Genomic DNA, 12448 nt, shown 5'->3' with positions numbered 1-12448 from the left:
CTCTCTGTTAAGTTGCTGTATGGTTTCTGTTGATAAGAGGGTTAGTTTGTAGAGAAAATGTGGTGCTGCGACGGTGGGGAACTAAAACAAGATGTTTGGTTGGCAATCGTGAAGAGAGAACAGGGCAAAGGAGAGTAGAGATAGATGTAGGGGACAGAAAAGGAAGATGAGGTAAAAATCTGGTAGATGACAGGGATAGACTGAGCCAGGTTTAAGAACGGGAGAGCAGAGGGGAGATAACATGAATTAAAGAATTTCTAAAAGCTTACATCATCTCCATCCACAGCTGCTTCATTCTCAAATCCAAGATTTTCTTTTGCACTTTCTCCATCAACATTTGGCTCTGGAGTTTTTGGTTTCTTCCTTCTCCTTGGTCTTTCCTGTGACCCATCAGGAGCGTCTTGCTCACTAAAATAATGAAAGAAAGTTCATTTCAATCAGGGAAACCAAACTATTTTAGGGGTGGTGGCTGGATCAGATATTCAGACATCGGTCAAACTTCAACGAACCATCTTGCCAGCAGCATCCAAATAATGGCTTAAGGTGGCCGAACACAGTTTGCGCGCGCTTTACAGATTCTGTTAGTGATGTTATTAAGCGCGCGCTAGGGTTGTGGTACGCAAATACGACGGTCGATAAAGTGATCCCTCATTTTCACATGAAGTGGATAATAAAGTTAAGTTTTGATCCTAAATAACTAAGTTTCTCGTTTCTGGATTTTTTTTCTTTTCTTTTCGAGCAAAAAAGTCATTCAATAAGACCTTTTGCATGCTTTTCATCTTTGCCATGAAACCCAATTAAAGCCACGCATGCGCAATTGAGCAAAAAATTGCGACTGGTTGTTTTCGTGGAAATGAACTGTTTTCTAAGGAACCGCTCATTAGAATTTCGTGAAATTTGGCATGAAAATAGTTCCCTAAAAGCGTAACTCGCCTACAAAGAGAAACCTAAATCTAACCGAGGGTATCTTCACAAAACATAAAAATGCAAAATCAATATCTACAGGAGATCTCTGTTAAAATTACATGAAAATAGTGCAACTGTGTCAGTGTTTAGTGAGTTTTTCAGGATACAAATAATGGTAAAAATCTAATGAGTACATTTTCTAAAAATAACGGAGACCTACTATTTATGGACGTTTAATAGCTCGCTGCGTTGCCATGGAAACGGTACTTAGCTCAACAAGACGTACGAAAATACATTCTTTCTTAGTTAGTCTTACACCATACCAATTTTGGGCGTCCAGAAATACATAGTTTCCAAATAACGTCTTCTAACACCTGTACACTAAAAAACTGTGTTCGGCCACCTTAAGTTTCATCCTCCTCACTGCATGTGACATTAATGCATGTAACAGTAATAAGCACAGAAAATAGACCCTCACACTGTAGCATGTTCCACAATATTCCTTCATTTAAAATAGTTTTTCCAAACTCTTAATTGACAAAAAACAACTCTGATATCATTTCACCTTGTCAATGTTCTTGTCTTTTTGTGTTTTGGTCTTTTAGGAGTCTTTGGCTGATCTCCCTGCTCGGTGTCCAGTCCAGCTGGCTCTGTGGATGAACCTTCCAACAGCTCCTTGTAGCTCTGTTTGTTTTCTTTTCCCTGTAGTCTAGGATCATCTAAATTTAAAAAGTTACAATGTAAAATCAATATTTCATGACATGATTAACAAATTAATATTGATATCTTCCTGTTAAGTATTAAGGACAAAGTTCTTAAGGAACATTAGCTAATAATAACAAAGGTTAGTAAAAACAATGTCAGGCCAGGCAGGTTTTTCTTTGATGTACATTTGATAAGTTGCTCACTTAAAAATATTATACACTAAAATTATTGATGGGATGAATGCATTTAAACCATCTTACAGGTAATTGTCAAATTGTGAAAGTGCCTGAATTTTTGAATCTGGTTTATGCTCAGTTTTCAAGAAAACATGGCAGAGCTATTGAGTCATCAAAAGAAAAGTAAAGAAAAAAATTGAAAAACACATGCTTTTGAGCAGGAACAAAAACTCAACGCAATGTTCTTTGATTAAAATAGGCCACATGCAAGAATCCAGGCACTTTTGAGTGAAATGAAAATTATTGACCCAAAATTTGACATGACTGTTGAGCACTCTGCCCTTCAACTATACAAATTTCATTACTCTATGGAGACCATGGGGTATTAATGATCATGCATCCAACACTGAACCTACCAAAACATCCACTTTTCTGATACTAATCAAAAGCAAATCATATTTACTGTATTTTAGGAGAAGAGTAAGGACTCTACCTTCTTTGTACAGATTAGCTTCAAGAAGATTTTCCTCCGATTGTGACGTGGGTTTGGTAATAGGACTCCCTGATTTGATGGTCTCAAGCTGAAGAGGAAAACAAGAACTTTAAACAGTCCGCTCCTCTGTTCATTCATTTATTTCATTATTTATGTCATATTTCTTCAAATGCATTTGATTTTACTATTGTCTATGTATGCATGTAGTACACAGAAGTTTCTGAAAATGTTATCCTTCTATTATACACAATGGTACAGTTTACAGTATATGTTACATTTACTTTATTATTAAGTAATTATAAATCAAAAATGTAAAGTTGTTTTCATTCAAAAATCTTACCACTGCATCACTTGTGTGAGTCCTTTTCTTTTTCTTCTTTTTTCTGGAATCCTGTAAACTAATATTAATTTTTTATCAATATAAAAATTAAAGGCAAAGCTCCAATATTTAAATGTACAGCTGGGCTATGAACTTTTAAAAACAAAGTGAACATTTTCCATGTACTTCACAAGACAAAATATTAAATATTATTAAGAATATTAGCAACTGATGCCTCAAGGTTTAGTTGTAGTTGTCATGCCTTAATCAATTCAAAACATTGTCTGTTTCCTCATGACACACCTGTCATACAAATATTATTAATTTTTTATATGACGAGACAAATACTACACAAGGAGATCCACGAGCATACATGTACTAAAGTGAAGCAAATTGCCATCTACAGTGTACATTGCATCAAACATGTACATGTATGAAATGGAAGTGGGTAGTGCACAATTAGCCCAATATAACTGACAATAGATGGTCACTGAGATGTACGGAATGGGGACATCAGGAGGCAAAAAGAAGTGTAAGGAGACCATTAAGATGCTGGTAGAACGACATTACTGAGGCAGGTGGCCACACTTGGAATAAACTGGTGGTAGGGTACATAAAACTGTGGATCAATGGGGAAAGCTTATTGACAAACTAACCTGTCATCAGCTACTGCATCCTGAAGAAATGACTCAAATCTAGCCTGAGTCTGTTGACGGGCCTTCAACACTCTAGAACTCTCATTAGATAACACTGCGAGTTAGGAGACGAAAGGAAACACACACATTAATACAAAACCCCATTACAGTCCATTAATTAAAATAATTATGAAATAAAATGATCAAGAGAGATAAAAGAGGGATAAAATTTAAGAAAGTGGTTAAAACACTAGTGTATGCTTATAAAAAGCAGGCCTTCCCACTTATCAGCCAAACTGGCCTGCCTCTACGTACAGTCAGGCCCTAAACTGACTTTTTTCACAAACTAATTTCATTATTTATGTACATATTAATTTACAATGCCAACCTTTACAATGTATGTAGGTGACGTGTAGTACAGAAAATAATGCATTTAATTATATTGCAAATTATGACGTCACTAAAAAAATTAATTATACACTTACACTGATCAGTTGAGCCAGACACATCAGCCTTAAAAAACACAAAAAATAATTACAATTACTAAAATATATTATTTAAAAAGCAGTCAGTTTAATTCCTTCCACATTTTTAATATTAGAGGCGACAGGAGTAAGTATCAAGGGTATAATATTGAAGGGCTGAGAGCATTTTAACTGTCTTATGTTGTATTTTAGATCAATTTTTTTTGTTTCGCTCAAAAGTGCCTGAAGTTTTGCATGTGGCCTTCAACAACAACTTTATTGGGCTAACTAAAAAATATGACTGACTTCTACTAGGTTATATGATAACAAGGTCAATAAAAAAGAAAAGAAGTTACCCAAGTTGGCAGGAGAACACTGTACCCGCATGGGGCACCTCCCCATTAGTCAGAGAACATTGCTCTGTATTTTTCTGCTGGTTTATGCTTAGTTTCAAGAAAAGCAAGGCCAAAATATTGAGTCAGTGAAAGAAAAGCAAAGAAAAAGGCAGAAAACTAATGCTTTAAAAATTTGGAGTAAAAAAAAAACAACAACGTTAAAAACAACAAAAAAACAACAGAGTGACATTCTCTGACTAAGTTGAAGGCTGAAGGCCGTAATTATGCAAAAATTCCCTGCACGTTTAAGTGAAATGAAAATGGCCTAAAATTTGACATCTCAGCTGTCAGCTCTCAACAACAAACTAACCAACAGACCTGTGACTCTAAGTTTGACTTGGCTCTCCTATGCTTCTTCTTTTTACCTGAGCCTGGTGTATTTTCTGGGAGGAACAAATTAAATCGTGAAAATTTACTGAATGTTGTAATTTACTAAAATAAGACGCCCCTTCTGTTTAAATGCCCCCTTACTTATAATTGAATAAGGCCCATGCTTGTTTAAATTTCACCTTTAACTCAGTTCAGCAAGGCTTTAATAACACAATTTAATTAATTGTGTTAAAGCATTAAAAATTGAGCAGCTGATGAAGTGGTTGAGCAGCTGATGAAGTGGTTTTTTTTGGTATCATTGCTGTACAAATGTTCCTAATGCACTGTAGACCACAGAAAACAGCACTGAACAAGAAATGATGTGGTATGATAAAGCCCTCATCACAAATTCATTTTGGGGCAAGCATGGCACATTAAAAACAACAGCTGTTTGTAATGGAAATTTAATGACATATAAAGTGATTTGAAACAAGACTTTTAAACTGGGAGAACTTAAGGTCTCTGGTAAAAGATAGGGACAGTTTGCAACATCAGTGCACACGATGCGATGTTCAGAATTTGGGTCAAATTGTTCACGCTCTATGATTGCACAAATTCAAACCATCTGAATTTCATGCAACAAGTTGCGGGGACAAAATGTTGTCCCTGCAAAAGGACTTTTTGATACAAACAGGGATGTCACAAGAGAAATACTGTCCCAGTAACATGTCCTCACTTCATGTCTCTGCGACATACTGACTGTACATGTCCCCTAGTGTGTCTTGACCAAAGTTTATAATTCACCCATATGTTTGTTGTTCCAAGTCATGTGAATGGACTTAATTGGCACAACATTGCCACTATAAATTAAAAAAGATAATTATTTATTTTTGTCCAGTTACAGCAATTGTTTGTATGCAGACAAGTGTGTATCTTTGCATAAAACGGACTTATTGAATATTCAAAAACGAAACAAACACAAGCTCTGGGGTGTTTAAAGAGTGCAATCAGTTATTCACACAACCCAAGTCTATAAAAGCCAGTGAGACTGACTTACAGTGTATGTTCAGTGAGCAATATGTTTTTTTTTTAATTGAATACACCTACTGTACATGATATGTAACTACGGCCGATTTAGATGGTACAACTTTTGCTTACCACTGTTGCATGTGTTTTCTAGGGTACTCACTGCTCACATCATGCAAAAAATTGCACACAACTCATCATTCACCATTGTCTACACCTGCGATTGTCGTAGGAATTTAAAACATGTTTCAAAATCCTACAACAATTGTTGGTATAGGCAATGTTGAATGACGAGAGTGTACAACATTTTGCATAATGCAAGCTGCACGCACTACAGAAATCGCATGCGACAACCGCAAAGAAAAGTTGCACTGCCCAAGTCGGCCTTAAGACTTCCTCAAAGCAACTTAGGCCATTAATTTTGTTAAATAAAATTAGTGCCCGAGTTGCTTATTCAAAGGAAAAAAAAAGAACTGCTTTAGACATGTACATGTATGTACTTAATGCACTTTCATTTTTGAATAATAATACCTTTAATACGAGCAGAGTTCCTATTAAAATTTTATTTTCTCAGAAAAATCAAAGACTGAAGGTCAAGGGGGACTCTGCTCACAGTGTAGAGATCAACAAGAACCAACATTAGTATTAATTCAAAATAGTAAGAAGAAAGAGTCATCCTGATTGACTAGGACCACGGCAAATCCAGGTGAATTGACATTCTGAGTTATACAATTGTATTGTATAATTTCCAAAGCATTATTAATTAGAATGGCTTATACGTTATAATTATTATAACTATTTGGATTGCATGTAAATCATTTTGGCCATGTTGGTGGATGGGGACAATAGGATTTTTTCACCTCTGGGAGTTAACTGCCATTTTCATGCAAACTAATGTGAGCAAATTTTCTTTTGTTTTTGTCCACCAACATGGCGGCAATGCAATCCACCTAAAAATCATAAAAAATTCAAAAATGGAAAACCTGCACACCGTTGATAAAGTGCATAATAGAGTGAGTCTGGAAACCGCCCTGTAAAATATGCACATGCTTGCAGGTTTTTGAATAGTTTTACTCAAGTCAAGCTCGATCTCTATCCATATCATCACATAGGCTTTTCAGGTAACTTAGTTACGTCAAAAACCTATGTAAAAAAAAAAAATAATAGTTACCTGAAGCCATGAAATCCACTTTATCTCAATTCAGCTCCTATAAGTGTGTACGCAGATTTCTGCAGTCCTTCTCTAAACGTAAGAAGACGCTCCAATATCAAGCGAAGACACACAACATCCAAACTTCCCAGCTTCCTGCACGAATCATGAGTGACGCTCCAGCTCCGACCGAATTCGACAGCAATTTAAACTACGCGTTTTTTGAAGTTAACAAATTAATACCAACAAAAGACAAGCTATGTGTAAACTTAATATTTCTAAACCTGCAATATCAATGGAAAACAAGCAGCCAAACAGTTACCCAACTCAATTGAGTGTTGGGCGCCATTTTTCTCCGAACTATGCCTACCGTTGTGTACGACACTACAATTAAGGTTACATGAAGTAAAATTATCTTTAAACAATGCCGCCAAAAGTAATGACTGTGGGCTCCATTGACGCGTGACACGATCGCGTGACGATCGACGAAAACGACGAGAATGAATTGTATTTAGCTAATACTTTAACGAGGATGGAGCCCTGCATTATCATCCATGGTGGCTCAAGGACAATATTCGATGATGATAAAAAAGAAACCTACCGGCAAGGTGTTCAAATGGCAGCCAGGAAAGGATATGAACTACTTCTTGAGGTACTGATAGGAACCCGGGGTAGTCAATCGATAAAAATTGATACCGGAAAATCATTCGATAAATCGATATCTATCGATAAATTGAACTTAAACGATATCGATTTTATCGGTCAATCGATAAAATTCGATACTCACACGCCGACGAAGTGTTAATGTTATCGATTTTATCGGATTCATCGATCTTTATTGAATCGATAAAAATTATCCTGTTTCCGTTGAGGAAGCGTTTGATTGTGACTCTTTAACTGTAGATTTCAAAAGCGGCAATGAAATGATTTGTTGTCAAGCACTGTACAAGAGACTAAAGAGACTGCATTATATACCTGCCAACTCTCACGCATTATGCGTGAGTCTCACGCCTGCGGACTAAACAAATCGATCTCACGCATCGAGGACAAATTCTCACGCGTGACTCACAAATCCGGACTAACTGTTCTTAAAACAAACTTCATTTCATTTCACATTTGTTATGTATTATTTCTTTGCCCTTTATAACAATCGCAAAAGCTTTCAAATGTCTACAATCCGTTCGAATTGTATTAACGGCTGTATTAACGTGTTCGAAGGTCGTCGGAATATCTTCGGACATTTTCGGCAACATTCGTAAGTCTTCGGAAAATCGCTGGAAATCTTTGGAAGTGGCTCGGACGTTTTCGGAAATCCCGGTCATGACGAGACAAAAATCTCACACATTTGACTCAGAAAAAGTTGGCAGGTATAGCATTATGATTTTCTTCCTGATTTTATTGTTCGATTTACCGGGTTCGATTAGAAACGTAAACTATTTACTCAAAAAATCACGAAAATCTGTCCCTTTAAAGACTGGGTGAAAGAGCAACGAGCGTGCGATTGTGTTACATTAGCAAATAAATAAAACAGTGGAATAATCAACCAGGGATCTATATCGGATTTCAAATACAATACACCCTGAGTAATACTAAACGTCTGTGAAAAGATGAAGCAATTTTTTATCGTTTAACGATCAGGGAAGTTGTTATCAGTGTCTCTGCGAGTTCTTTAATATCTTTCGGTGTTTCCGTTTCGAAAATTGGAACGATAATTCAGTTTCGATAAATTCGATATTTATCGATAAAATCGATAGCCCTGATTCAAAAATCGATAATTATCGATTACTCACAACGAAATCTTTTATCGATTTTTATCGAATTTCGAAACAATTAATCGATTTTTATCGATTGTTATCGAATGCTATCGATTATCGATATTATCGATTGACTACCCCGGGATAGGAAGCATGTGTACATGTAAGCTACCAGAAGATTATTTTGGACAACACGAAGAGAAAAACCTGTCCAAAGCGCCTGTGTAAGCGGCCATAATTTAAATCGTTCATTCCCCTTAGACCTTTATTAAGTTAAAACAAGATGTCTTATGTGATTCCATGAAAATGCGTGATTCCGTGAAAATCATGTATGTCTAACCGGTGTGGCGCAGGGCGGGGGGTCCCAGGATGCCTCGGACATACTTGAAAACCATAAACGGACCTGCAACGTTATTACAATCAAACATCTCAATATAGCTAGAAATTGAAGACAGGTAGTAAATGCATAGGCATCTTGGAAAACTAAAAATCCAGCTCAATGAGGTCAAGCGTCAATTAAGTCCTTTCGTACAACTTGGAACAAACGTATGGGTGAATTATATACTTAGGTCAAGACATACCAGGCAATATGACTATGTACATGTATGTCGCAGGGACATGAAGTGGGGACATGTTGCCAGGACAGTTTATGTATTTTGCAGTCCATTACATTGGTTGGAGCCACAATTATGATTGATGTTATGTGGGAATAAAACTAATGCAATCATTAGCTCTTGTCAAAGTCCAGAATTTGCGTGTAACAAGAAAACACTTAATTTCTGTTGAATAGCTGCTGAATCAGTTATCAGGACAAGTAAACATGGCCATTTTAAAAAGACAGTTGTTAAGCAGTGGTGGCCTTTCAGTGTATAGTACTACATTCCTATGGTTTTTGTATATCTAAATTCTGTTACAGGGCAGAAGTGCTTTGGATGCAGTTGAGACAGCTGTGAGGTACATGGAGGATGACCCAATTTTTAATGCTGGACATGGATGTGTACTTACAGAAGAAAACACTGCTGAGCTGGATGCTTTCATAATGGATGGACACAACTTATCTACTGGTTAGAAAAATGTACATGATCCTTCAATTGGTTTTGTGTGGCCAATCTTTCTCCTCTGCACCCTTGTTTTTTATTCCATCCCATCAACCATCATCAGTGAGGAAACCTCATCTCACTTCCTTTAATGAATGAGCCAACACAGCTTGATACATCCTCGTAGACCCAGGGACAGTCAGTCGGGGGCGGGCAAAATGGCAAGATAAAAGTTTTTAAGAACGCGCGAAGGAGCGAAGTTCTCCTTCATGCGTTTTGAAAACTTTTGTTAGGCCATTTTGCCCACCCCCGACTGACTGCCCCTGGACCTCAGAGGATGGGGACTCCTTTGCACATTCTTGAAACTTTCGCTGCGCCATTTCACCTGCCCCCGACTGACTGCCCCTGGGTTTCCGAGGATGAGCTTGATGTGTTCAGATTTTTTTAGCTTTTTATCCAAGTGAAAGAAATGTTGAAGTTGTAACATGATACTTTATAGGTGCAGTTACTTGTGTTGAAGGCATAGCCAATCCAGTGTCTCTAGCACGGCATGTCATGGAAGACACCCCTCATTGCCTGTTAGCTGGAGATGGAGCCCTGAAGTTTGCTAAGAAAATTGGGTTTCCTGTGCTTGACAACCCTGTGGAGCTTGCTACTGAAGAATCACATGAGCGCTCTAGAGTTGCAGATAAGTACCTTGGGACTGCTGAAAAGTATGTAAGTGTGGGCGCTGTGGAAGACAAGGGTACTGTGACTGGACAAGGTTTTGATACTGTAGGAGCCGTGGCTTTGGATTCAATTGGAGGACTTGCAAGTGCTACATCTACAGGTATAGTAAATTTTTGCAGCAGCAAAACTTGCAAAAATTCACATGGCAAGCTGAGTTTCAATTTATTAGACCAAGTGTGAATCCAATGAAATTGTAAGGTTGAGTTTGAAAGAAATTTATAAGTTTGGTGGTTTGCACGGACCCTTCTTGTACAGCAGCAGCAACAAAGCCATATTCAAAGCAATTTTGTAGAATCAAACACTTCCAAAACTGCAGATTCAGCAAAACAACTATTTGTTGCTCAATATACAGTGTATAATTGTGCAAGCCTCAGGCAATTAATATCTACATGGTATTTCATGTTATTTAAGCAAAGGGTTTAATTGGGAGGAATGGGGATAACAACATGGAGAAAGAGTGGGAGCACCAGGGAAGCTGCATAAGTATTTCGCAAGACAGTGAGAAAAGGGGAAAAATTATGAAAGGTCAAACTGCCTCCACGAAAGAAGGAGTAATCAACTCGCCAGGAAGGAGGACTCAAGGAATGGAAGTATATTCTCATCCACTCCCCTCAATCCCAAATCCCCCAAGTGAAATTTGATTTTGGATGAAACAAACCTGGAGGCAAAAAGGAGCAGGACCTAAACTCAAATGGGTACAGAGCAGGCCATTATTAGTGTGGAGAAGAGGGAGTAGTACCCAGCAGACATGTAGTGGTGCATGAAAAAAAAAAAACAAAAGAGGAATAAGCAGTGAATTGAAGATAAGAGCCTGCTCATACCCAAAGCATCCAATTAAGCTTTCTCAATGAGATCTTCATTGGAACAGAACAGTCAGCAACCAGCAGTAAGCTGAGTATCATAAATTAGATCTTGATGTTCACAAAGTAACATGCTTGTTACAGATGAGATACTCAGTACAGTGCATAATTTGGCCCAAACTGTAATGATAGACATAATTAGCCACTGTTCACTAGTCCAAAGGAGCCCCCCCCCCCCCCCCACTTCTCTCAGGGAGAAAACCTGGACTCTAGTGAGGAGTGGAAATCAAACAGTGATTGATGAATCTAGTGAGAATAGAGACAATAGCATAAATGGCAATTTAACAAATGAACATTTGTTTCAGGTGGACTACCCAAGAAGATGCTGGGTAGAGTTGGTGATACACCCTTGGTTGGTTGTGGGGGATATGCTAATACAACTGCAGCCACCTCCACAACAGGCCATGGAGAGTCAATCATGAAAACAGTCCTAGCTTGGGACGTTGTTCGAAACATAGAGGATGGTTTGGACCCCATGCAAGCCTGTGCAAAGTCTGTCAATGGAATGGTCTCCTCTATCCAGGGTGTTGGGGGTGTGATTGCCCTTAACAAGAAGGGAGAGTTTGGACGAGCATTTTCCTCAAAGCAAATGGCTTGGGCATCTGTTAGTGGTGGCTTCATTAAATTTGGATTGGAGCGAGATGAAGAGCAGCAAGTTCCTTTTCAGAGAGTGCATTGAATTCAAATTTATTAACATTGCAGTTTTATGTCTTCTACAGTTTTTTGCTTGTTTTCGTGAAGACTGCAACCAGCACCTATTGCATTTAGCCAGCTAGGGAAAATTTTTCTGGATATTTTCTTCTTACTTAAGACCTTTGAAAGGATCAAGCATTTAATGCATAATTTCAGTACAATTTACTTCCAAAGTAAAAAATGTTTCAATTCATTTGCTGAAATTGTATAATAATTTGCAGCATTAATTTACAGTACATCTTTTAGGCTACAGTATGTGAAATAATTTATAAAAAGATTATTGCCAATTTTAAAGAAAATTTTTAAGACCGAATAAAAATCAACTGTTGTTTCGAACTATTTATTTTTTTTCTCTATAGAAATAATAGAAAGAATTTTATAGAATATTATTGTACATGTATTCAGCTGCTTAATAAAAAGTGTTCTAGGGTTTGTACCCTGTAACTTACTTCTTGGTATTGTACTGTTCCTTGATTGATGAGGGCGTCTGTAGACAAACAATAATAAATTTGTGAAAGAAACGTGATGTTATGTTTTAGCGTGGTAAATACCAAAATGATAGAGGCATTTTTTTTTCAATCAGTGACACACGCCTACTTGGAAGAAAGAAAAATCTGAGTTCTCCCAACAAGAGTTGAACATAAGACCTTCTGATTACTAGTTTGGATGCTCTACCACTGAGTTACAGGAGACTCATGGTAGCTAGGCTATTGAATTAGGTTCATGTGACAAACCCCCTGAATCTGAACCCGAGTGGCATATATGTGAGAGAAATGTGATGTTACTTGTTTTAAGCC

The 12448-nt window shown here is 37.5% G+C and overlaps 2 protein-coding genes across 2 annotated transcripts in view; one reads left to right on the top strand and one right to left on the bottom strand.

The window, feature by feature from the left end:
• Positions 1–6961, bottom strand: part of LOC146485927 (jouberin-like) — a 32462-nt gene extending 25501 nt beyond the window's left edge. Inside the window, exons 1-8 of the mRNA XM_085102445.1 lie at positions 6600–6961; positions 4412–4476; positions 3720–3747; positions 3256–3349; positions 2621–2678; positions 2281–2368; positions 1472–1625; positions 270–408 (exon numbers count right to left, since the gene is read on the bottom strand). Of these exons, the coding sequence (XP_084958571.1) occupies positions 270–408; positions 1472–1625; positions 2281–2368; positions 2621–2678; positions 3256–3349; positions 3720–3747; positions 4412–4476; positions 6600–6609 (636 nt within the window). The 5' untranslated portion in view covers positions 6610–6961. The remainder of the gene's footprint in view (positions 1–269; positions 409–1471; positions 1626–2280; positions 2369–2620; positions 2679–3255; positions 3350–3719; positions 3748–4411; positions 4477–6599) is intronic.
• A 65-nt stretch (positions 6962–7026) lies between these two features.
• Positions 7027–12177, top strand: LOC146485926 (isoaspartyl peptidase/L-asparaginase-like). Its single transcript, XM_085102451.1, has 4 exons — positions 7027–7230; positions 9249–9396; positions 9869–10198; positions 11264–12177. The coding sequence occupies exons 1-4, from the start codon at positions 7111–7113 to the stop codon at positions 11635–11637; spliced, it is 972 nt and encodes a 323-aa protein (XP_084958577.1). The 5' UTR covers positions 7027–7110; the 3' UTR covers positions 11638–12177.
• The last annotated feature ends 271 nt before the right edge of the window (positions 12178–12448 follow it).

The sequence above is a fragment of the Pavona decussata genome, unplaced genomic scaffold (genome assembly GCF_977016875.1).
Source record: "Pavona decussata unplaced genomic scaffold, jaPavDecu1.1 SCAFFOLD_23, whole genome shotgun sequence".
Classification (NCBI taxonomy): domain Eukaryota; kingdom Metazoa; phylum Cnidaria; class Anthozoa; order Scleractinia; family Agariciidae; genus Pavona; species Pavona decussata.
This window is presented reverse-complemented; position numbering and strand designations above follow the sequence as displayed.

What these genes read in the sequence shown, in the direction of transcription:
- LOC146485926 (XM_085102451.1), top strand. Translation starts at nt 7,111, where the DNA reads ATGGAGCCCTGCATTATCATCCATGGTGGCTCAAGGACAATATTCGAT. An exon ending in GATATGAACTACTTCTTGAG is followed by an intron (nt 7,231 to 9,248) that starts GTACTGATAGGA and finishes ATTCTGTTACAG; the next exon opens with GGCAGAAGTGCTTTGGATGC. An exon ending in TGCAAGTGCTACATCTACAG is followed by an intron (nt 10,199 to 11,263) that starts GTATAGTAAATT and finishes CATTTGTTTCAG; the next exon opens with GTGGACTACCCAAGAAGATG.